General features: G+C 46.6%; 1 protein-coding gene across 1 annotated transcript in view; it reads left to right on the forward strand.

The window, feature by feature from the left end:
• The window catches only part of lrp2b (low density lipoprotein receptor-related protein 2b), a 218,375-nt gene that overhangs the window by 120,360 nt on the left and 74,373 nt on the right, over window positions 1–23,642 (forward strand). The window contains exons 34-43 of the mRNA XM_051936218.1: window positions 1,836–2,049; window positions 5,753–5,992; window positions 6,489–6,677; window positions 12,070–12,990; window positions 13,507–13,672; window positions 15,229–15,387; window positions 18,840–19,129; window positions 22,387–22,590; window positions 22,700–22,942; window positions 23,029–23,154. Of these exons, the coding sequence (XP_051792178.1) occupies window positions 1,836–2,049; window positions 5,753–5,992; window positions 6,489–6,677; window positions 12,070–12,990; window positions 13,507–13,672; window positions 15,229–15,387; window positions 18,840–19,129; window positions 22,387–22,590; window positions 22,700–22,942; window positions 23,029–23,154 (2,752 nt within the window). The remainder of the gene's footprint in view (window positions 1–1,835; window positions 2,050–5,752; window positions 5,993–6,488; window positions 6,678–12,069; window positions 12,991–13,506; window positions 13,673–15,228; window positions 15,388–18,839; window positions 19,130–22,386; window positions 22,591–22,699; window positions 22,943–23,028; window positions 23,155–23,642) is intronic.

Genomic DNA, 23,642 nt, shown 5'->3' on the forward strand with positions numbered 1-23,642 from the left:
GACGCCAGTTAAAAACGAAACTGACAACAAGATGGCCGGTCCCCAGGTTGTTAGTCACTCAGCAGGAAGGGGTGGGTCGAAAAGGGCGGATGAAGGAAGCATCTTCCTGTTACCTAAACAGAGACTCTGACGTCACATTCTGACTTTTATCAAACTGCGCCCCCCGACTTCTTGCTGGTACTGCAACTTGCGCACGCGTCGCGTTAATTTCTGAGAACGTGTCAAATGAATGCTGGGAACGCATGGCAGCCATGATGCTTGTTCTGAGTGTGAAGTATAACCCAGCCCTTAGGAGACAACAAGTCAAACTGACTGATGAAGGTCGAAAACTTTACCTCTGTGACCACACGTGTGTGGGGAACCCAAAGAAAATGATGTCCAAAGTTCCGATAACTAACTATTGACTCGGCCACATAACCGCAGGGCGTTTCTGAAACTGATGACCTACAGAGGCTGGGGCTCGATGACGACGCTGACAAGTTGAACGAGGTGGATGTGATTGATGAAAGGTCGGTGAGCTTCCTTATTTATCCGTCATTCCAGAGGATCACTAAATGGTGAATTCCCGTACGTGTCTTTGCTCAGTCTAGAGAGGCTCTCTGAATCTTCACCCAGACATGCTGACGTCGCCTCAGGGACAGATACGGGTGAGAGGGGCAGGAAACTGGGGAGGTTAACAGCAAAACGCGTTTCGGGATCAGAAGATGAGACGTCCAGTCAAAGAGCGACGCTGAACAATCACGAAAACGGTGGCCCAGAATGAAAGATCAAAACCATCGTGGAAAAAAATCACACCGAAAGCCAGAGGGCCAAGAAATCACTCAATCAGGCTGGCTGTTTTCAAGCTTGAGATCCACAATCTCAGTGAGAGATCACACGGACCTTTAATCCCATCACACGAATCATATAAAATGGCAGCGCCCCTAAAAACAAAACTGTGATCAAATCAGAATGCAGAATGAAGAGACAATGTGCAATCTCCGTGTCGCAAACAGAGGAAACAAGAAAACAAATGAATTCTGGAAGCCTCCCGTGACATTGAGAAAGTTTTTACTGCACGTAAATAAAACCGTAAGCCATTTGGCCGTCAGTTGGTTTTTAATGCCAATCAAGCAAAACGCAGCAAGACTGATTTTCATCAAATTTGCGTTACCACAGCTGAGGATGAGGCCCAAAAACTAGCGCAGAGGCAGGGACTGCAACTCCCATCAGGCTGCAGGAGTGTCCTGGGGCTGATGGGTAGAAACGCTTTCTGTAGCAGCAGCAGTCTCATCAATGATCTGAGGAGCGCCTGGCGTTTACTTCTCAAATTAATTTGGATGACAGTTTCGTTGTCTCGCAGGCCTACAATGTTTGTCTGAGAGTAGGCCTTTTTGTCTTCATCATGGGTTGTGCTTCTGATAAAACTGTCTTTCCCCGTTTATTTATACTCCGTGTAAAAGAAACACAAATCTACGAGGAAAAGATTTGGGGAACCACTCCATATTTCTGAAGAGCAGTGGTCTTGCCACTGAGTAGTCTATAGAGACCCAGAGTCAAAGTGTGACTGCTGGGTAAAGGCATGTGACATCTTTATAGCTGGTGGTGAGGAAGAGGAGGGTCCAACTGGGAATCGGCAGAAATGAGGTCATGTGTGAAACCTGGTTGGGCTTCAAGGGGGCTTTCTCATGAGGTGGGAGGAAAGCCATTAGTGCACTTCATTAGCCCCTTGACTGCCTCCTACGTGAACGTGTGTGACACCAGGAAATTCCAAGAAGTTTTGGCAAATTCGTCCATCAGGTAAAAAGTGGGTAACATCTGGAGTGTGACTTAATCCAGAGATGCTCTCTTGGCAGATCGAAACTGGAAACGTGGACGGGTCGGGCCGGAGGACCGTGGTGAGCGGCCTGTCTCATCCTTGGGGCCTGGCGGTCCATCAGAAGTACCTCTACTACACGGACGTGGACTACGAGGTGATCGAGCGAGTGGACAAAGGGTCAGGAGCTGGCCTGGTGGTGATGAGGAGCAACGTGCCCAACGTCAGAGGCCTGCGAGTTTACTACCGAGACAGTGAGTAGGAAGACGGCCGCGGCGGGGCTGTGTGTGGTGGGTGTGTGTGTGGTGGGTGTGTGTGAGGTTTGGACGGTTGGAGCCATTCTTACATCTGAGAATCAGGCTGCCGTGATAAAGAGTGAATAGAAATGTCTACTGGGACAGCAGCAATGGGTCGTACCCGCTGCATTTGTGTCACCTCATTGTCTGAAGCAGTGGAGCCACGTAATTGGAAATTTGTTTCAATTACAGCCACACATAAAATGAAATGACAAGACATCGATGTCTCACAACTCGAGTGGATGAGACCTCCTTTGGTGTATTGAAGGCCATTTATGACGGAAAAGACAGAGCTTGACTCAAATACAAACAGCCATAAAGAGTTCATAACATCACAGAGGGACTTGGACAGCAGACGGGCGCAGGCAGATTTGAACTTTAATGTCAGTAAATGTAAAGAATTACAAGTAGGAAGGAAAAATGTGAGGTTTGAATACACAATGGGGGTCTGAAAATCGAGAGTCCACCTTATGAGAAGGATTTAGGAGTCGTAGTGGACGGTAAGCTATCGACCTCCAGACAGTGTTGAGAAGCCATTAAGAAGACTAACAGAATGTCAGTGTTATATAGCGCCTTGACGTGTGGAGTACAAGTCACAGGAGGTTCTGCTCAAGCTTTATAACACATTGGTGAGGCCTCATCTGGAGTCCTGTGGGCAGTTTGGGTCTTCATAAAGACATAGCAGCACTGAAGAAGGTCCAGAGAAGAGCAGCAGGGTTGATTATGGGGGGGCTACAGGGGGTGAGTGATGAGGAAAAATTAAAAGAGCTGAAGAGGAGACCGGACTGAAGTATTTAAAATGATGAAGGGTATTAGTCCAGTGGATCGAGATGGTGATTTTAAAATGAGTTCATCAAGAACACGGGGACACTTAAGTGTAAATTTCGCACAAACATTAGGAAGCTTTTCTTTACACAAAGAACAATAGACACTTGGAATAAGCGACCAAGTAGTGTAGTGGACAGCAAGACATTGGGGACTTTCAAAACTTGACTTGATGTTTTTTGGAAGAAATAAGTGGACAGGACTGGCAAGCTTTGTTGGGCTGAATGGCCTGTTCTCATCCAGAGTGTTCTAATGTTCTAATTTGTATCCAAAATTACTGAATGTTAATTTGGTGCTCGCCCAAAACATGTGGCCCGGTGAGGCTGGAGCTAAATTGCAAAGTTCACATGTTGAATCTCGGTTGGGGTACATTTTGGACAATTTTAAACGACATGAATGTGCTTGATAAACACAATTAGCTGGAATCTACATGACTTTCAGTCTGCATGTGACAACATGCTGGCCAGACCACCCCACCCACCCCAACCATTTCTTCCAGCTTATCCTGTGGAATTCCCAGATGGTCCCAGTCCAGTCAAGAGAGGGGAAATTCCTCCAGTGTGTCCTGGGCCTTTTTATGGTATGAGGTGTGAAACTTTAAGAAAGAGACCCGACCTTAATGACTCCAAAAAGGCCTGGGGCCTACACATGAAGGGAGAGGGAAACAGTTTGAAAACCCCGGCCGAGGACATTTAACCAGCCTGTGAACTGAATGTATCTGTGTTATACATTAAAGTATGTTAATGTGATAGATAGATAGATAGATAGATAGATAGATAGATAGATAGATAGATAGATAGATAGATAGATAGATAGATAGATAGATAGATAGATAGATAGATAGATAGATAGATAGATAGATAGATAGATAGATAGATAGATAGATAGATGTGAAAGGCACTACATAGATAGATAGATAGATAGAGTGAAAGGCACTATATGATAGATAGATAGATAGATAGATAGATAGATAGATAGATAGATAGATAGATAGATAGATAGATAGATAGATAGATAGATAGATAGATAGATAGATAGATAGATAGGGTGAAAGGCACTATATGATAGATAGATAGATAGATAGATAGATAGATAGATAGATAGATAGATAGATAGATAGATAGATAGATAGATAGATAGATAGATAGATAGATAGATAGATAGATAGATAGATAGATAGATAGATAGATAGATAGATAGATAGATAGATAGATAGTGTGGAGACTGGCTTGGACACAGACAGGCAGACATGTTTAAATCACCCCACACACGTTTATTTTGGGTTTCCATATTTACAATTCACTACTCACAAGCCCCAATACCCCACAGTCCAGGCCTTATCACAATGCCTTCTTTCTCTGTCTCTTCGGACCGCCTCCTTCTCTCCTTCAACAACCTTGACCTCTCTTCCACCCGACTCAAGTCCCTCTCTGAAGGGAGGCGGCCCCTTTAAATAAGCACCCAGATCTGCTCCAGGTGTGTTCCCAGCAATCTCCCACCGACACGCCCCAGTGTGGCGGAAGTGCCAGCTGTCTCCCCGGAAGCACTCCAGGTGTCCCTGTTCCTCTTCCCCCCAGCACTTCCTGGTGTGGCGTAAGTGTTGCGGTTCAGGGTCCTCCAGGTATTGGGGTCCCCCTGGCGGTGACCACGGGCCCCTACAGGGTCGAGCTTCCCAGCTCTGTACCCGCGGTCCCCAGGGCGGTCGCCTCCTCGAGGTCTGGAGGAGGCACCAGCCCTCCTCCAATCTTCTTGGGCGTCCCGGCTGGGCATGAGCCCCGTCCGGGTGCCACAATAGATAGATAGATAGATCAAATGAATGAACAAACTTTGGTTCTCCCTAGGAAGAAATTTGGCTTTTTTATTGTTTTGAAAATGTATTGTTTTTGTTGTTTTTGTATTATTTTCATATGTTTAAATTATTTCATTGGTTTTGTTTATTTTTCATTAAATAGCCAGAGGGTGGCATTGCCTACTGAGGTACCAGGTACAGCACACAAGGGGCATAAAAGAAGAAAACATTACACATACCAACTAATTCAAACATAAACATAACATCTCTAACAGAAATGACATAAACAATGTGACAGATCCATTTTGATAAAAGCCAAGTGTCTGTGCATCAGTGTGTCTCCATCAGAACAACCAGACAGACACAAAGATGGCACATCACAAAAACTAGCAGTAATAAAATGCATTGCATTTGTCATTCCAACAGATGGCGCATCTCAAATATTTGTAGTAATGCATTTTGTTGCTCTAAATGTCTGTGATGTGCCAAAGTAATTTTTTTACTACATGCATTACTAAATCCCTCGAGTGCTTTGCCTTTGTTAACATTGAGGTCTCCTTTGATTATTTAGATTTCAGCCCATCTTAGAGGGGTAGCACGGCTAGTAGTTTAAATAAAAGTCCGGACACATCCCACTGGGCGAGGATCCCACAGCAGACCCTGGACACGTCGGACGGTGCTTGGGTACTCAAAAGGAGGCGCTGGAGAGTCTGCAGTGGGGACAGGGTGGTCTGCTCACCAGGAGATGTGCTTTCAGTTAATGAGATGAGACAAAGAAAGCAAACGTAACCCTAAACCATGGAAAAAAAACCTGGATAAAATTTAATAAGTGTCACCTCAAGGTGGCTGGAGATGCCTGTTGGTTTCTCTCTGGCTCACAATTTTATATTTTCAAGGGTGGGCTTCATTGTGCACTCCTGTTATTGGATTCGGTGGGTATGAGAGTTAGCTGGTTATCATTGGGGTCCTTGTGCCCCTTGGAGCAGGAGCAGGGATTATGGGATTTGTGTCACTTGAACTGTGCTCTGCTCCTTTTCCCTCGTGCAGAATCGGCTGGAGAAACGAATGGCTGCAGCAACAACAATGGAGGCTGTCAACAGTTGTGTCTCGCCAAGGATGGAGGTCAACGGTCGTGTGGCTGCACCACAGGGTTTGAGCCCACACCAGATGGACTGAGCTGTACGGAGTACGAGTCCTTTGCCGTGGTCTCCACTTACAAGACAATCCGAGGCTTTCACATCAACAGCTCGGACCACTCGGAGGCAATGGTGCCCATTTCTGGACAGAGTAGGCATTTCTAACAATCCTTTGTTTGCCCTTTGGTGTACAAGCCAGGGGTTTACGGTTTTCCTCCTCCTTGTGGAGCTTTTGCTTTATTTTGTGACATTTTTTAGTTTATTTTCCAGCTCTCCTTATTTGGGGGCCTGCTAGTCCAGAGGTCTTCGGTCTGGCTAGTGAGGGTCCTGACCTGCTTTTAAAAGCTTTTATAGTTTTTCCACTAATCCCCACTAATCACAAGTCATGGCTTCTATTTCCATGACTTTTCATCAAACCTGATCGCTTTAGTGGGTGAGTGAACCATGCTGGTGCCCCTTTGGCAGAGGACATGTATGAAATTCTTTCCTAATGTGAGCCCCCCTGAGAAGATGCCACCCGGGGAGCTTCATCTTGGGTCAAAAGTCAGGATGTAGCTGGATGTCCTGGAGGTGCTCCCTTCTTGCAGATGTGAAGGAGTGGGGACAACGTGCCCTCGATAATCTGCTCTCTCTCTGTCTCTTACCAGATCGCTATACCATCAAACTAGACGTCCACGTCCCCAGTGGGTTTGTCTACTGGGCTGACAACTACGCAAACTCAAACTTCCACAGCAGCATCTGGAGGGTCAAGACGGACGGCTCCTGGTACACCCCGATTGTCACAAGCGGCGTGGGAGACAAAGGCATACAGGGACTGGCTGTCGACTGGGTGGCAGGTGAGTGAGGGTTGGGAGATGAGGTGGGGCTCATTATGGGTGGGCCTGTTCTCACAGCCTAAGCTTAACTCACGCAGACCCCCTGTCCACGTAAGCAGGGGCCTCCTCAGGACTCCACATTGGGACTTGCTGGCCGTGACATGAAGGGCACACGGGTGTCCCTGGATGTAACCCACAACTGAAGGCTGACACACGTCGGTCCCCAAATGTACCCTCGACATGTGAAGGCTGACACACCTTGGCTAATGCCACTTACCAACCAGCGATGCATAACTGCCACCACGCTGCCCCCTATTAGGGGCGTCCCCCCTTCAGCCCCTTTAATCATGTGACAAAGAAGGTGACATCTCCCCCCATCAAGTGCCCAATATCTACTTTATTACTCCAATTGCTATAGTGTAGAAATTTAAAAGCAGTTGTAGTATTTATAAAGAATAGAAAAATGAACTGAAAAAAAAAAAAAAATAATAGAAAATTAAAAAATAAATGAATAATAAATAATAGCAAGTCTGGACGTCACCTCCTAATCCACACGCAGCCACACTTCTGATGACATTTACACAAAATGGCAAAACGGAGTTGGGGGGGGGGGGGGCTGCATGTCACTTACCAGCGGACTGTGGATGTGAAACAATAATAACATTAAAAACGTACAATAGAAGGATTATGAGGCACTGTGTCAGCGATAGATGGGTGCGAAAGGCACGTGGACACAAATTATTATACTTTATTTGTCCCCAAGGGGAAATCAAAATTTTACAGAAACTCCAAAAAAATAAAAAATAAAATAAAAACACGTATCAACTCCTCCAAACACACACAAAAAAAATACACGTGAAAGGCACTATATAATACACACATACAGTCATGTGAAAATGTTTGGGACCCCCTCTCAGCCTGCATCATAATGGACTCTCCTTTCAACTATAAAGATAACAGTGGTCTGTCTGTCTGTCATGTCCTAGGAGTACTGCGGTGTTTTCTGAACAAAGATTTTTAGTGACGCCGTATTTAGTTGTATGAAATGAAATCAAATGTGAAAAACTGGCTGTGCACAAATGTGGGTCCCCTTGTCATTGTGCTGATTTGAATGCCTGTCACTGCTCAATGCTGATTGGTTGGTGTGATGAGCTCATTAAGCCTTGAACTTCATAGACAGGTGTGTCCCATCAGGAGATATAAAGGGATTTAAGGTGGTCAATTACAAGTTGGGCTTCCTTCCCTTTGACTCTCCTCTGACGAGTGACAGCATGGGATCCTAAAAGCAACTCTCCAAAGATCTGAAAACAAAGATTGTTGAGTCTCCTGGTTTAGGGGAAGGCTACAAAAAGCCATCTCAGAGGTTTAAACTGTCAGTTTCTGTAACTGTAAGGAATGGAATCAGGAAACGGAAGGCCACAGGCACAGTTACTGTTAAACCCAGCAGGTCTGGTAGGCCAAGAAAAATACAGGAGCGGCATATAAGCAGGTTTGTGAGAATGGTGACAGACAACACACAGATCACCTCCAAAGACCTGCAAGAACATCTCACTGCAGATGGTGTATCTGTACATCGTTCTACAGTTCAGCACATCTGTATGGCAGGGTGATGAGAAAGAAGCCCTTTCTGTACTCCCGCCACAAACAGTTGCTTGTTGTATGCCAATGCTCATTCAGACATCTCAAAGTGCTTTGGACTGATGAGACACAAATGGAGTTATTTGGTCAGAACAAAAAGTGCTTTGCATGGCGGAAGAAGAACACTGCATTCCAAGAAAAACACCTGCTACCTACTGTCACATTTGGTGGAGGTCCCATCATGCTGTGGGGCTGTGTGGCCAATTCAGGGACTACTGGGGCCCTTGTTAAAGTCGAGGGTCTGATGAATTCAACCCAATATCAACACATTCTTCAGGATAATGTTCAAGGATCAGTCACAAAGTTGAAGTTACACAGGGGTTGGATATTTCAACAAGACAATGACCCAAAAGACAGCTGGAAATCTACAAAGGCATTCATGCAGAGGGAGAAGTAGAATGTTCTGGAATGGCCGTCACAGTCCCCGACTTGAATATCATCAACAATCTATGGGATGATTTGAAGCAGGTTGTCCATCACATTGAACTGAACTGGAGAGATTTTGTATGAAGAATGGTCACAAATACCTCCATCCAGAATCAGACACTCATCAGAGGCTATAAGAGGACAGCGTCTAGAGGACAAAAGGAGGCTCAACTAAGTATTGATGTCATATCTCTGTTGGGGTGCACCTGTCTAATTTTGTTATAATGTATATTGCATATTTTCTGTTAATCCAATAAACTTAATGTCACTGTTGAAATCCTACTGTTTAGTTAAGGCATGTCAGATATTAAAAGGAAGTTCAGCCAATGACAAACAAAAATCCAAAGAATTAAGAGGGGCTCCCAAACTTTTTCATATGACTGTATATATAAATTTAAAAGGCACTGCATTAGTGATAGATATGAAAAGAACTTCATGATGGATAGATCAATAGCATGAAAGCACTAGCTGGAGTGAAAAACAATATGTTAGTGATAGATGGGCCTAAAACAGAACTATATAATGAACAGATTAAGAGTGTGCAAGGCACTATATAATAGGAAGATATAGAGATTTAAAAGGCACTATATTAGTGATAGATGTGAAAGGCACTATGTCAGTGGTAGAAAGTTACATAAGGCAGAATATAATGGATAGATGAATAGAAAGAAAATCCTGTATATTGGATAGATATAAGCATGTCAAAGGAAAACTCTAAACAATAAATGTGAAAGACACTCTATAATGGATAGAGCAATACTGTGAAAGGCACTATATAATGGATAGAGCAATACTGTGAAAGGCACTATATAATGCTTAGCTGGAGTAGAAGACACTGTTAGTGATGAATAGCCATTAAAGGCACTATATAATTAACAGATTGATGGTGCTATAGAATGGGAGATATATAGATTTAAAAGGCACTATATTAGTAATAGATGTGAAAGGCACTATATAACAGACAGATCAATAGTGTCAAAGGACTATATTAGTGATGGATAGATGGCTAGCTATCAAAGGCGCTATATAACAGATAGATGGATATGAAAGGCACAATTGCTCTGACGTTCTCCAGACAGTAACTTTGTTCTGCTCACTGATGATGGCACCACAGGGTGGCAAAGTGCTGCATGTTGTTAAGCACATGGGAGTAAGAATTTTGCTGTGCTGTGCACAGGTGACCAAAATAACTAATAAACCTGTAAAAGATAGTCTTGAAAGGCACTATATAATGGTCAGATTAAGCAGAAGGCTCTATACTAATTATGAGATAGATGTAAAAAGCACCACATAATGCACAATGTGAAAGGCACGATATAACAGAGAGATGGGTAGACAGATGTGAAAGGCACTATATAATGAATAAGCTGATACAATGAAAAGCAGTATGTTACTCTGGCAGATCTGAAAAGCTCTATTCAGTAGATACATAAAGACAGATGAAAGGTGCTATATATCTAATATCCATCCATCCATCCATTTTCCAACCCACTGAATCCAAACAGATACGTTACGTTAAGTTCACCATTCTTAGAGCAATGAGATCGTTCAATGAAGGCGTTTTTCTGAACTTGTTCACGCACAACACTGGAGACGGAACATCCATCCATCCATCCATTTACCAACCCGCTGAATCTGAACACTGGGTCACGGGGGTCTGCTGGAGACAATCCCAGCCAACACAGGGCACAAGGCAGGAACCAATCCCGGGCAGGGCTCCAGCCCACCACAGGACACACACACACCAAGCACACACATTAGGGACAATTTAGAATCGCCAATACACCTAACCTGCATGTCTTTGGACTGTGGGAGGAGACCCATGCAGACACGGGGAGAACATGCAAACTCCACACAGGGAGGACCCGGGAAGGTATCCTAACTGTGAGGCAGCAGTGCTACCCACTGCGCCACCGTGCCACACCAAGACAAAATATTGTTGTTGTTATAAAAGTTTTAAAGTAAAAATAATGCATATGTAACAATTCCCATGAAAATAGCAATCTCTTTAAATTGTATATCCGGGTAAAGCAAACCCGGGGGGTGGGAGAGCGAAGTGAGCAGGGGGCGGAGCCCCCTAGTTTAGCAGTAAAAATCAACTCTCACAGACGCCACCTTTCTGGATCTCTGAAGGGGCGGGGCTTGTCCTAGAAATCATGGCTAGTAGGCCGTCACTGGTGATGGGCAGGTGGTCCCACCTCTTGGGGAACCGCCCACAAAACCCCTGACACATAACATATATGTCAACTAAGTGATCAACAATGTTATGTCAACAATGATGACATAAAAGGGGCACTGGGGGGGGGGGACCCCGACTGAAACAGAAGTCCACGTGACCGTCATCATCAAGTTCTTCCATGTGAACCCTGAATACCATGAGGACTGACTGTGAGGTAGAATGCCTAGAGGCGGCTGGGTGGTCTCGTGGCCTTGGAACCCCTGCAGATTTTTTTTTTTTTTTTCTGCAGCCGTCTGGAGGTTTTTTTTGTTTTTTTCTGTCCTCCCTGGCCATCGGACCTTAACTTTTATTTTATGTTAATTAGTCAGTCAGTCATTGTCCAACCCGCTATATCCTAAATGAGGGTCACGGGGGTCTGCTGGAGCCAATACAGGGTGCAAGGCAGGAACAAACCCCGGGCAGCGCACCAGCCCACCGCAGGGCACACACACACCAAGCACACATACGGGACAATTTAAGATCTCCAGTCCACCTAACCTGCATGTCTTTGGACTGTGGGAGGAGACCCACGCAGACACGGGGAGAACATGCAAACTCCACACAGGGTGGACCCGGGAAGCGAACCCAGACGGGTCTCCTAACTGTGAGGCAGCAGTGCTATATCTAATATCTCTGTTTATTATATTTATTGTATTTGGCCTTTCTTATCTCTCTAATAAAGGCACTCCGTATCAGACAGAGGCGCAGGCAGGTAAACAAAAGGCACTGAATTAGACGGGAATTTCGACAAGTCGCTATATAATACAGAGATGAAAGCACTCGGTTAGACAGGCGAGGTGCTGCAGTGCATAACAGATGAGGGTGGCCATCACTAAGGAGATTACTGGAGGACCAGCGTCCGTAGCGGTCACATTGTTCTCTTGTGCCTTCGTATAACTGAGACCCTCCCTGTGCTCCTTCCTTCCTCCCTACACCGGGACTAGTAAAGACCACCCACAGGCATGAAATTCAAATCAGGAAGGGAAATCTGAGAAATGCGCACTTCTTGTTCATCAGTTTTTCAAACCCTTTATCTCTGACCCCCCCCCCCCCCCCCAAGGGTACTGCACTAATGTGGTTTTGAGCTGGTGGTGGTCCCAGGTGACCCCGTTTGTCTCCTCTGTCCCACAGGAAACGTTTATTTCACCAACGCCTACTCGAGTCAAACATACGTCGAGATCCTGCGCTTGAACACGACCTACCGGCTGGTGCTCCTAAAGAGTAGCGTGGACAGACCCCAGGACATCGCTGTCAGCCCCCGACTGAGGTTCCTCTTCTGGACGGACGGAGGCCAGACCCCCAAGATCGAGCGGGCTTTGTTGGATGGGACCAACCGGACTGTGCTCGCTTCCAGCAGCATCTCGACCCCTACCGGGCTGGCGGTGGACTACACGAATGACTTCCTGTACTGGACTGATGATTCGCTGGACATGATCTCCTCCATGCGTTACGACGGAACTCAGCGGCAAATCATCCGCTACGGCTCACGCTACCCCACGCCGGCTGGCATTTCCATTTTTGGTAACAACATGATCTGGGTGGACCGCAACCTCAAGAAGATATTTCAAGCCAGCAAACAGGCCGGCAACTCAGACTCTCCAGACGTGATCCGAGACAACCTGAGTGATCTGCGGGATGTGGTAGTGTTTGACCCTCATGTGCAGCCCATTTCGGCCAATCTGGTCGGGTTTAACCCCTGCCTGGAGGACAATGGCCGCTGCCAGCAGTTCTGCTTTGCTATTCCAGGTCAGGAAGCTGCCAAGTGTGGTTGTGCCCACGGCTCCATCTTGAGTAATGGTGTCTCCTGTGGATCCTCTCTGGACGAGTTCCTGATCTACACCACAGACTACTCTGTGAACAGCGCCCGCTTGGACCCCGATGACCACAGCCTGCCCTTCACTGCTGCCATGACGGGATACGGCACTGTTGCATTGGACTTTGATTTTGATGACAAAAAAATTTATTTCACACAGAGTTCTGGGGTGGGACGCAGTCGGATAAGCTACATCAGCACCACAGCATCAAGCAGTCCTCCAATCACAGTGGCATCAGGTAAGGGAAAGGTGGGGCGGAGCTGAGTTAGGGGGTCACAATGAAAAAGCAATACGAGGGTTGTGAGTGACAAGGGCATCAAATCTCAGCTTAAATAGGGCTGACCTGCTTCAGCTTGAGGGATGGCAGTTACTGTGAAAATAGAGTTAGGGGTTAAAGGGCTAAGGCAGATAAGCTGAGCGAGTGCAGGAAAAACAGCTGCACGGTGAGCAAGAAGTGCGACTGGTGGGTGGAAAACAATCTCACCCAGCCGCTGGACCCTCCTTTATGGAGTTTGAATGATTGGTCCACGTCCACCTTGAAACATTAGAAGTTCTGATACTTTAGAGCCATTAGGCCTTGATAGGGTACTGTCCTGGTAAGCCTCTGGACATGTGAAGAGCCAAAGTGGTCAACACATGAGAGGCTTTACATCCCAAACCAGCTTAGAATTATTAAAGGAAGCCAAGCTTTGAGATCTCCTGTCTCTGTCCGTGTGTCTGTCTCACTGCTGTCTCTGCTTCTTTATCTTTTAAGACCTGGGGGACCCAGCGGGAATTGCTTATGACTGGATCCACAGACGCCTCTACGTCAGTGACTACAACAACCAGAGCATCCTGTCCATGTCTCTGGAGGGCAAGAATCGCACTTACATTGCCCACGTGCCCAGTCCAAGGGCCATCATCGTGGACCCCTGCAAAGGGTAAGGTGCCCTATGGCCTGAACGTGTGTGATGACCGGAAAGGCATGATATAATAGATGGACTAATAGATAGATGTGAAAGGCACTATATGATAGATAGATAGATAGATAGACAGATAGATAGAAAAGGAACTATATAATAAATATATGTGAAAGTCATTTTTGATAGATAGATGTGTAAGGCACTACAAGATTGATAGATGGATGGATGGAATGCACTGTATGATAGATAGGTAGATATTAAAGGCACTAAGATAGATAGATAGATAGATAGATAGATAGATAGATAGATAGATAGATAGATAGATAGATAGATAGATAGATAGATAGATAGATAGATAGATAGATGTGTAAGGCACTATATGATTGATAGATGGATGGATGAATAGATGAATGGATGGATGGAAGGCACTATATGATGGATAGGCACTATATAACAGATTGACAGATGTGAAAGGCACATAATAAATATATGTTAAAGTCATTTTATGACAGATAGATGTGTAAGGCACTATATGATTAATAGATGGATGGATGGAAGGCACTATAAGATAGATAGATAGATAGATAGATAGATAGATAGATAGATAGATAGATAGATAGATAGATAGATAGATAGATAGATAGATAGGAAAGGAACTATATAATAAATATATGTGAAAGTCATTTTTGATAGATGTGAAAGGCACTACAAGATTGATAGATGGATGGATGGAAGGCACTATATGATAGGTAGATATTAAAGGCACTATATTAGATAGATAGATAGATAGATAGATAGATAGATAGATAGATAGATAGATAGATAGATAGATAGATAGATAGATAGATAGATAGGAAAGGCACTATATCATAAATATATGTGAAACTCATTTTATGTAAGGCACTATGTGATGGATGGATGGATGGATGGATGGATGGATGGATGGATGGATGGATGGAAGACACTATATGATAGACAGATAGATGTGTAAGGCACTATATAATAAATATATGTGAAATTCATTTTTTGATAGATAGTTGTGTAAGGCACTATATGATAGATAGATTAATTGACTGGAGGGCTGTGCCATCTTATAAAGGTAGGGTGCCATGACCTGAGACATAACATGCCCTACATGTTATTAGACTGGCAATGGGCATCACAGCCATCAACAATACAACCACAGCTGTGCCACGGCAAACAAGCTCATGTCATGGAAGAGAACAATAATAGTAAAGATGGTACTGAGGAGAACCTAACGCTTCAACATCTCAGTTTGAAACTTTGGCCGTTGACAACAACAGAGGAGAGGAAAGTGAGAGCTCCACTCATCAGCCACCCTGGAGAACTTAAACCTCTGGGGACCCACAGTCAGTTAGGACAGCCAGTCACGGTCCTGGAGACCTTGGTCAGCTGGTTGCCCACCTGTTCCTGGGCACTATTCATTGGGTTTCATAGTATCTTAGTTTATTTGATATTTCACCACAGATGTGTGGCCCACTTGTTACTTTTTGGCACGCCACATTTGACATGGGCACCATCTGCTGATTAACATGGACCCCCAATTATTTCAGGTACATGTATTGGACTGACTGGAGCAGCCACGCAAAAATCGAGAGAGCCACACTGGGCGGGAATTTCCGTGTGCCGATCATCAACAGCAGCCTGGTGTGGCCGAGTGGTCTCACACTGGACTATGAGGATGGGCTCCTGTACTGGGCAGACACCTACCTGTAAGTTTGGTCTTTGTTTCTTGCATCCCGTAGGGGGCACTAGATCCCTCTCCTCTTTAGAAGATAGCCTTCATGTACTCAACAGTAAAACATCCCTTTCCTTACCATTTCAGCAAGTGCATAAAACTAAAATGAGGGGTGACCCTTGGCTCCATTTCTTTTTACAATCAGATGAAAGAAGCCCGTTGGTGTTGTGCTTTTGACTTTCAGATTCTCACAAAGCAAGAACACGTGTCAAAAAGCCATGAAAGCCACGCCAGACCCACCTTGGAGGTTTGAAACCAGTAAACAAGCCTCACCCTAAGCAGCCCAGCTCTGAAGTCAAATGGCCGAGACCCAAATATGGAGGCTGAGGCTTTCCAGTTCACCGTTTTAGAAATGCCCTTTAAAGAAGGGAGGGGATGCCACTGAAACCTCCGGTCCAAAGGACCAACAGCATACAGCATTTGTTCTGTTTAAGATTTTCTCCTAGTGATTATTTTTACTCAGAATGCCACCTGACACAGACATTGACTGAGTATGTCGGAGTTGGGGTTCAGAGGGGGTTTGTCACTTCTTGCCCCCCCCCCCCTTTAGTCAATGTTGCACATGCTCAGTGTCATATTTTTGTGTCTTCTTTCCACCTGGGTGATCAGTTAGTGTTTATAGGAGGGGGTGCACATTTGAGGTTGGGTTCTGTCCCAATCTATAAGAACATCAACCCGGTTTGATTGCCGTGCCACCCTGTATGGCATGAGGCAGAATGAACAGAATCAGCAATCCGAAGATGAGACGTTGTCATGTAGTCATCTGCCATCAATCCTGAGGACCACCAGGGGGCACTCGGCTCTCCAAAGCCCAGACGCAACAGACACAGAGCTCAAGTCCAGCACTCAATACACATTTTTTTATATTGGGTGGGGATGCCCTTTGCCTTGACTCCCAACAGCAGCACAGTACCAACAAGCACCAAATATCCAAGTCAACACGGTCCTTTTCTTCTTCTTTCTCTCCATCCCAATCTGCCTCCACTCCTCCTGGCGAGCTCAGTCTCCCTTCTTCCTGACTCTGGCTCCTCGAACAGTGGCTCCTTTTATAGGTGCTGCCACAAAGGGCTCCCCCTGGTGGCGCCCACGGAACCCAACAGGGCTTCTCCAAACTCCAACTCCCAGCATGCCCTGCAGGAATCTGTGGTGCTGCAGCTGCCCTCTAGCATCCTGGAGAAGATAATTCCCCAAACGTACTCTCTCTCCCTCTGCCCTTCCACCCAGCTGGCATACCAGCCGGATAACGACCCTGGCCATCTGTCACAATCTTAAATTAAAAAGCAAAAAAAATGGAACTTGAAATAGCCAGAGTGACAACTAGCTTGTCTGCAATCACTCGACTAAACACACGTTCGAAGATTTGGAGGGTCTATCCACAACCCCGGACAACTAAGAAGTGCGCGGCGCTGACCTTTAATTCTGTCGAAGTAATGCAATATTAATTGAATATTAAATTCAATTAATAATCAAATATTTAAATTTTCAAAAATTTCAATATTCAATAATTCAGTTCAGTAATTCGATTTTTCGTTTTGTGTAAAGCACCGTAAACTAAAGCCGTGAAAAGATTGTAAACCAGGAATCAAACTTATCTTCCGTCATAACCAGAATCAAAGTCGAGCAAAGTAGTGACGGCCAGAAACCAACACCGAATATAACGTAATGGCTGCACCCATCTTTATACGGTGGTATCCATGACGACAGACGTGGAGCGACTTTCGCTATGGTAACCGTCACAGTCATTGCCATGAAAGATCGTCGTTCCACGAAAAAAAACCAAAATGTCTTCATGGCGTAAATGGTAACAATGAGGTGACAGCTTTCTCAGGGGGTCTCGAATCACAAAATCAACGTCACAAATGAATTCCTTAGGTGTCAAAGGCCGTTAAATAAACTGTCCCGAATACTTGACGGAGACACGGAGAGAATGAAATAAAGAAAGCGACCCGGGTGCTTTTATGCAGTCGTGTGGATGAAGTCACACGCCGTGTATTCCTGGCGTCCCTGGATTGGGTCAACGATAAAGTCACAGCTGCGTTCTTTGGATGGCCTTTCTGTCACACGCGTGGAGTCATGCAGCACAGGGAAGGCGATGACTGAGTGGCACGTCCTTGTTAGTTACTGAGACATAACTTATCAGTTGTAAGTGTTGTGAAAGGATGAAACTCGACACACTCAAACAGGTTTGGGGAGGCCACCCATATAATCTCCATGACTGCAAAAGGCTTTAAAAGGAGCAGAGATGTTCACAAGACGGAGTCCAAAAACAGAAATGGCGAGGGTGCGCAAAGATGTCGGCTTTAAGGGATCAGACCAGAAGTGATGTATAGGAACCCGAAGTGACATAGGGGAACCAGAAGTGATGATCTTCTGACGTCAGTCTGTGCGCCGAACGTGACGTTCTTCTTGTGTCCGGAACTGGATGTGACGTCATGCTGGGTACCAGAAGCGACACCATCAGTCAGACAGGCTTTCCTGCAGCTGGTCTGTAGAGATAACAGGAGAAGGTTTAGTGCACCCCCTGGCCTGGCGTGGAATTACCTTTGCTTGGTTCATACAACGTCCCCCTACTCGCATGTGTGTGACAACGTTCTTACATACCAGTGAGCCGAGTGCTGGGCGAGACTAGGTCACCATGAAATGAATGCTTACTGAAGGAGTGAGAGGCATCATGCTGGGACTGGCACCCCAGTCAGAGTTGCACCAGGGCCCTTACACAGCTGGCACTCCAGTATAATGGAAGGACAGTGGGGAGGCAATTTGTTCTGAGCATTGTCTTCCCTGGCACTGCAGAATCCAACAGGGCATATTGGGAACTGTAGTTCCTTGGCACAGCCCAGATGGGTTCCATGGGTGCTGCCTGCGGGTGCGGCACTGAGGGGACTAGTGTGCCATACTTGGTCAGACTCTAACCTCATCCGGAAAGTGCTTATTAGCCACAGTCTCAGGACCCCGGAGGTGTTACATAAAAGGAGCTGCCCACCTCAACACAGGGGGCCAGAGTCAGGAGGAAGAGGAGGAGGACGGAGCTTGCTGAGAGGAGCAGAGTGGAAGAAACAGAGTTGTGGTTGTGGTGTAGGAAACTTTTACTGTAAGAGTTTCACACAATAAAAACCTTGTTGTTTCATTGGAGACGTGTTGTGTCGGGAGGTTGGGAAGCTGCAGTGCCCCCTGGGGACCACAAAGGTACAAATTCATTCTTACAGATCCCCCCCCCCCTTTATGTTGTGAAGAACAATAAAACATGACCCCCAAGCAACAGATTCAAGTAAGTTTGCATTAGCAGAAAGAAGTTCCACTGACATGGCAACATAACCAAAATCAGAATCAGGGGCACAAGAGCTCTGCCATCTGACTGGCATGGCCCGGAGCTGGGGGACTGTCACTCTTTTTATTGACTTTGTCCCTCATTTTTTTACCTCTCAGGAAAACGATTGAGCGCTCCTCTCTGACTGGCGCCAACAGACAGGTGATTGTGGGCAAAGCCTTTTACCCATTTGCCATGACCGTGTACCAGCAGCACATCTTCTGGACTGACTGGGACACGCGCAGCATCTACAGGGCCAACAAAGACGACGGCTCAGGTCTGACTGTCCTGCTCCGTAGTATCGAGTACCGACCCCATGACATCCACATATCCACGCCGTCAAGACAACAGAAGTGCGGCAGCGCCTGTGAACAGTTCAACGGGGGCTGCAGCCACGTCTGCGTGTCAGGTAAGAGCCTTGGGTGGGAGGCATGAGTGGGACTGTCACATCACGCACAGCTCGTGTCATGGCACTGCTCCTTAATGGCAAAGCATGAACTTCACAATGCCACCTAACCCAAATGCTATCCTGGCAGCATCAGACGCGGGGCATGAGGGGAGCACTGGGCAAACTCGCGCCAACACACACAAGATGGAATCGACGATTGGGCTCCTGTGGCCATCTTTGGAGAAGCAAAGCACACTGGGGGAGAACATGCTAACATGAGGCAGCAGGAGGGTGACGGGCCTTCACAAACTCCGCCACCCCTGTTTTGTGCCGCGAGGAAACCCAAAGTGTTGGTCTCCTCTGTGTGCTGATAATTCTCGTGAACGTTTTGTGCAACATCCCATATGAAATCCGTCATTCTTTATGTCACTTCTACAGTTTTGGACTTTGGGGATTTTGAATTTGAGGTCAATGGCTCTTCTGAGGAGGTTGTGATTTATTCACATTTCACTACGATGCCATTTTATTTGCTCATTTGGGTTGTGAGAGGATCAGCCCGGACACAGACAGACGGGCACCGGAAGTTAAAAACACACACGTCGAGACCTCACTGATGGCCTATCATTACCAAGGGTGTCACACAAGGAGCATCTCATGATGGGTGAAAGCAAAGATCTCTCTCAGGACCTTCACGACCTTACCGATGGCGTTGGTGACAAACGCCTTTCTAAACTTCTGAATGTCCCAGTGAGCACCGGAAGTGGAAAGAACATAAAGCGGCCACCACCAGGCGCTCCTCGTAAGATTTCTGTCAAAAGAAGAATCAGTAGAGCCAAGGACCACCGGGCGAGAGCTTCAGAAAGACCTGAAATTAGCAGGTCCAGTAAGTGATGCACTCCACCGCCATGGCCTCAGCTCGCGAGACTCCACTGCACGTTGAAGACTCGTTGAACGTTCGCTGCACAACATTTGGACAAGAAAATGAAATAACTGGGAGAGTAGAGTCAGATCAGAGGAGAGCAACATGGAACTCTTTGGATGTCATTGGAGGAGAAATGACCCTGCACATCATCACCCCAGAAAACACCACACCAACTGTGAAGTCTGGAGATGAGAACATCATGGTGTGGGGCTGGCAGACTTCACAGAATTGAAGGAAGGATGAATGGAGAAATGTAGCGGGACATTCTTGAGAAGAATCTGCTGCTGTCTACTAGGATGGTGGACATTTCAGTAAAACACAAGGACCTCAAACACACAGCCAAGGAAACTCTCAACTGGTGTCAGAGAATAAAGAAAATAAAGAAGCTGCTAGAAGGGCCCAGTCAGTCAGTCAGTCAGTCACCCGACTGAAAATCTATGGAGTGAACAGAAGATCAGAGAAGAGACGCCCAGAACCTTCAAGATTTGAAGACGGTTTGGGCCAAAAATCCCACCTGAGCAATGCAGGCGACTTGTTTCTCCACACAGGAGGCGTCTTGAGGCTGTCATCACCCACAAAGGCTCTTCTACTACGTATGTCATAAGTGTGTTCTGCACTTCTTCTCTGTGTCATTCCACTTTATCACACATCACGTCATTTATGGACTTATTGGTTTGGATTTCTTCCTATGTGTGGATGACTCGGGTTGTGTCAATTTCACGTTGTGGGGGACTGCTGGCTGCTCAACCGGGCCGGGATGCCCAAAGAAGAGAAGGATGGGAGAAGGCAGCTACTGAGGGGCACTGCCTCTCCCAAGACACCAGGTGGCGAGTTCCCTGCAGCATAGCGGTGCCTCAGATTTCCCGCAGGGCATCATGGGATCTGTAGTTTGGCATCACAGCCCTGAAAGGGTATCGTGGGTGCCTCCAGGAGACACTGCAGGAAGATCTTGGGATTTGTATTTTCCGTCCTGCCCGGAAGTACTCCCAAGTCACGGGGTCGGAAGCCCCAAAGTACTTCTGGGCTGAAGGAAACTTCAAGTCCTCCATCTGACCTGGAAGTGCTGGCAAGTCATGGGGACGGAAGAAAGGAAGCACTTCTGGGTCAAGGACTATATAGATAGATAGATAGATAGATAGATAGATAGATAGATAGATAGATAGATAGATAGATAGATAGATAGATAGATAGATAGATAGATAGATAGATAGATAGATAGATAGATAGATCTTTATTGTCATTGTCACTTTTACAAAGGAACAACGAAATTGAAGATTGCTCTGTCCTGTCTTGCCGGTGTGCTGTGTGGCCTGCTATCTCGATCGCCGTGTCCGGTATGAGTGGAATAAAGGACTACTGAAGACCCAGTAAGCGAACCGGAGTCAGGAGGTAGAGGACAGAGCTTGCTGGGAGGTGTGGAGGAGAGAATTTTGTGTTGATTAATTGTCTCTAGTATTATTGTTATTGCCTGTTTATGGTGGCGGAGGTGCTTTCGGGGCACTATAAAGTGAATACCTTCTTGGTGATTTTTCCATGTGTTCAGTGTGCCCGTCTGTTGGGTTAAAAGGGGCAACAGCGACCCTCAGGGCCTTACAACATCAATAGCCCCTTTAGACAAAATATTTACTGAGAACAACGTTGACACGTTCGATGCTTATTTTCCTCGCTGTATGCGTAATGCATCCCAAAAATCACTCTTGTAGGCTACCTCTGCCTCAAAATTGGGCTTCGGGGGTCCTTCTCACGGCAAGCATCAAAATGCCCGCACACCTTCACAGTGGTGTGAGGAACCGAAGGAATCGGACCGCAGCCATTGCAGCAGAAAGTCCGACACAACTGAAGGACTGGAGGTGCAGCCTTCCTCCACCACGTTATTGGGTTAAGGGTCCTTTGCCAGGTGAGAGGTGGCACTGCCAAGTGACATGGCTGGCAAGAGAAGACTGGCTGGAAGCACGTCGGATTGGCAGTGAAGGGCATCACAGCAGCCTCGGCCAAGTGACCCGTGGTGTGCTGGGCTTCATGAGGGCTGCATGAGGAGTTCCAAGTGTTCCCAGTAAATAAAATATAACGTTACAAATTGTTGGCACGTGCCATCCAAAGCTAAAAGTTGAAAAGAGTGCATATTTAAATTCCACACGTTTTTAAACCCTCCAAGATTGAGAAAATTGCATAATTGGAAAAATCATAAGCCCTTCAGGTAGTGAGGTTAGAAGTTTTCCCTCCCATGTGGCAGGGTGGACCTTGAACCGAAGACCACCCCACAGCCCCGTGGATGCCCCCAACTCCTACACTTCTTCCATCTTTACTGGGCCACCTTCTGACCGTGGGTTGTTTTTTTTTTTTTATTTCCTTGCAGGTCCCAGTGGCGCTGAATGCCAGTGCCCCTCAGAGGGCAGGTGGTACCTGGCAAATAACGGCAAGGACTGCATAAAGGATGAGGGTGCCCGGTGTGGCGAGGGCCAATTCACCTGCCTGACCGGCCAGTGCATCTCAGAGCGGTGGAAATGCAACGGCTACAAGGACTGCGCGGACAATTCAGATGAGCTGGAAAGAGTGTGTGGTAAGAAATGGGGGCTTTAGAGAGGGCGAGCAACCCACTCTGCCATTATGACCCCGTGAGCCCCCCCATTCATTTCTGACCATTCACTTCTCTATCCCCCTGTCTTTAGCCTTCCACACTTGCTTGCCAATGGACTTCACCTGCGACAACGGCCGCTGTGTGCCTTACGCCTTCCGCTGCGACCACTTCAACGACTGTGGCGACTACAGCGACGAGGTGGGCTGCGCCTTCCCCACCTGCAACCCGAGCACGGAGTTCACCTGCAGCAATGGCCGGTGCATCTCTCAGCAGTTCGTGTGCGACGGCATCAACCACTGCCTGGACAGCCAGACCTCGGATGAAATTAACTGCCGTGAGTGACCGTCACCCGTGTCTGCTCTGTACATGGGAGAGGAGTCACCTCGGGGGGTCTCACATTCACCTTGTCATTTCCTACAGCGAACCGGACGTGCCCAGCAGGGACGGTCAAGTGCACGACGACCAACATCTGCATTCCTCCCAGCAGCCTGTGCGACGGCTTCAACAACTGCGGTGACAACAGTGACGAGGACCCCATGTTCTGCCGTGAGCCCGTTTTGATTGTTTTATTTTAAGATAAAAAGTTGCGACTGTTGATGTCCATAAAGCACATGCTCAACTCATAACATCACTGGCCACTTCGTTAGGCTAAAGCTTCTGACCACTCCTGCCAAACAGCCAATCACGAGGCAGCGACTCAGGCAGCCATGGTCAGCAGCTGCAGTTGTGATTGGACCAAATGTTGGATCAGCTGACTGCTGCAATGGCACCATGTGTTAGAAATTCAGGCAGGCAGATCAGAGGAGAACAGCCATTCACAAAGAACTTCTCACTAGAGAGAAAGGCGGAAGGGCGTCTCCGGTGGGGGGCACAGGTCTGGCACAGCAGCAGAAGACCAAAAGGGCACAGAGATCGAAAATGGACGACTTTTGTCTCTTTGTGGTGTCTATGGGTTTTTCACGAAATTCTCTCGTGTTTCTTTGTATTTTGTGGGTGGATCCCCAAGATGCGGGGCCACCCATCCATCACTGTTA

Source organism: Erpetoichthys calabaricus, chromosome 14 (genome assembly GCF_900747795.2).
Source record: "Erpetoichthys calabaricus chromosome 14, fErpCal1.3, whole genome shotgun sequence".
Taxonomy (NCBI): domain Eukaryota; kingdom Metazoa; phylum Chordata; class Cladistia; order Polypteriformes; family Polypteridae; genus Erpetoichthys; species Erpetoichthys calabaricus.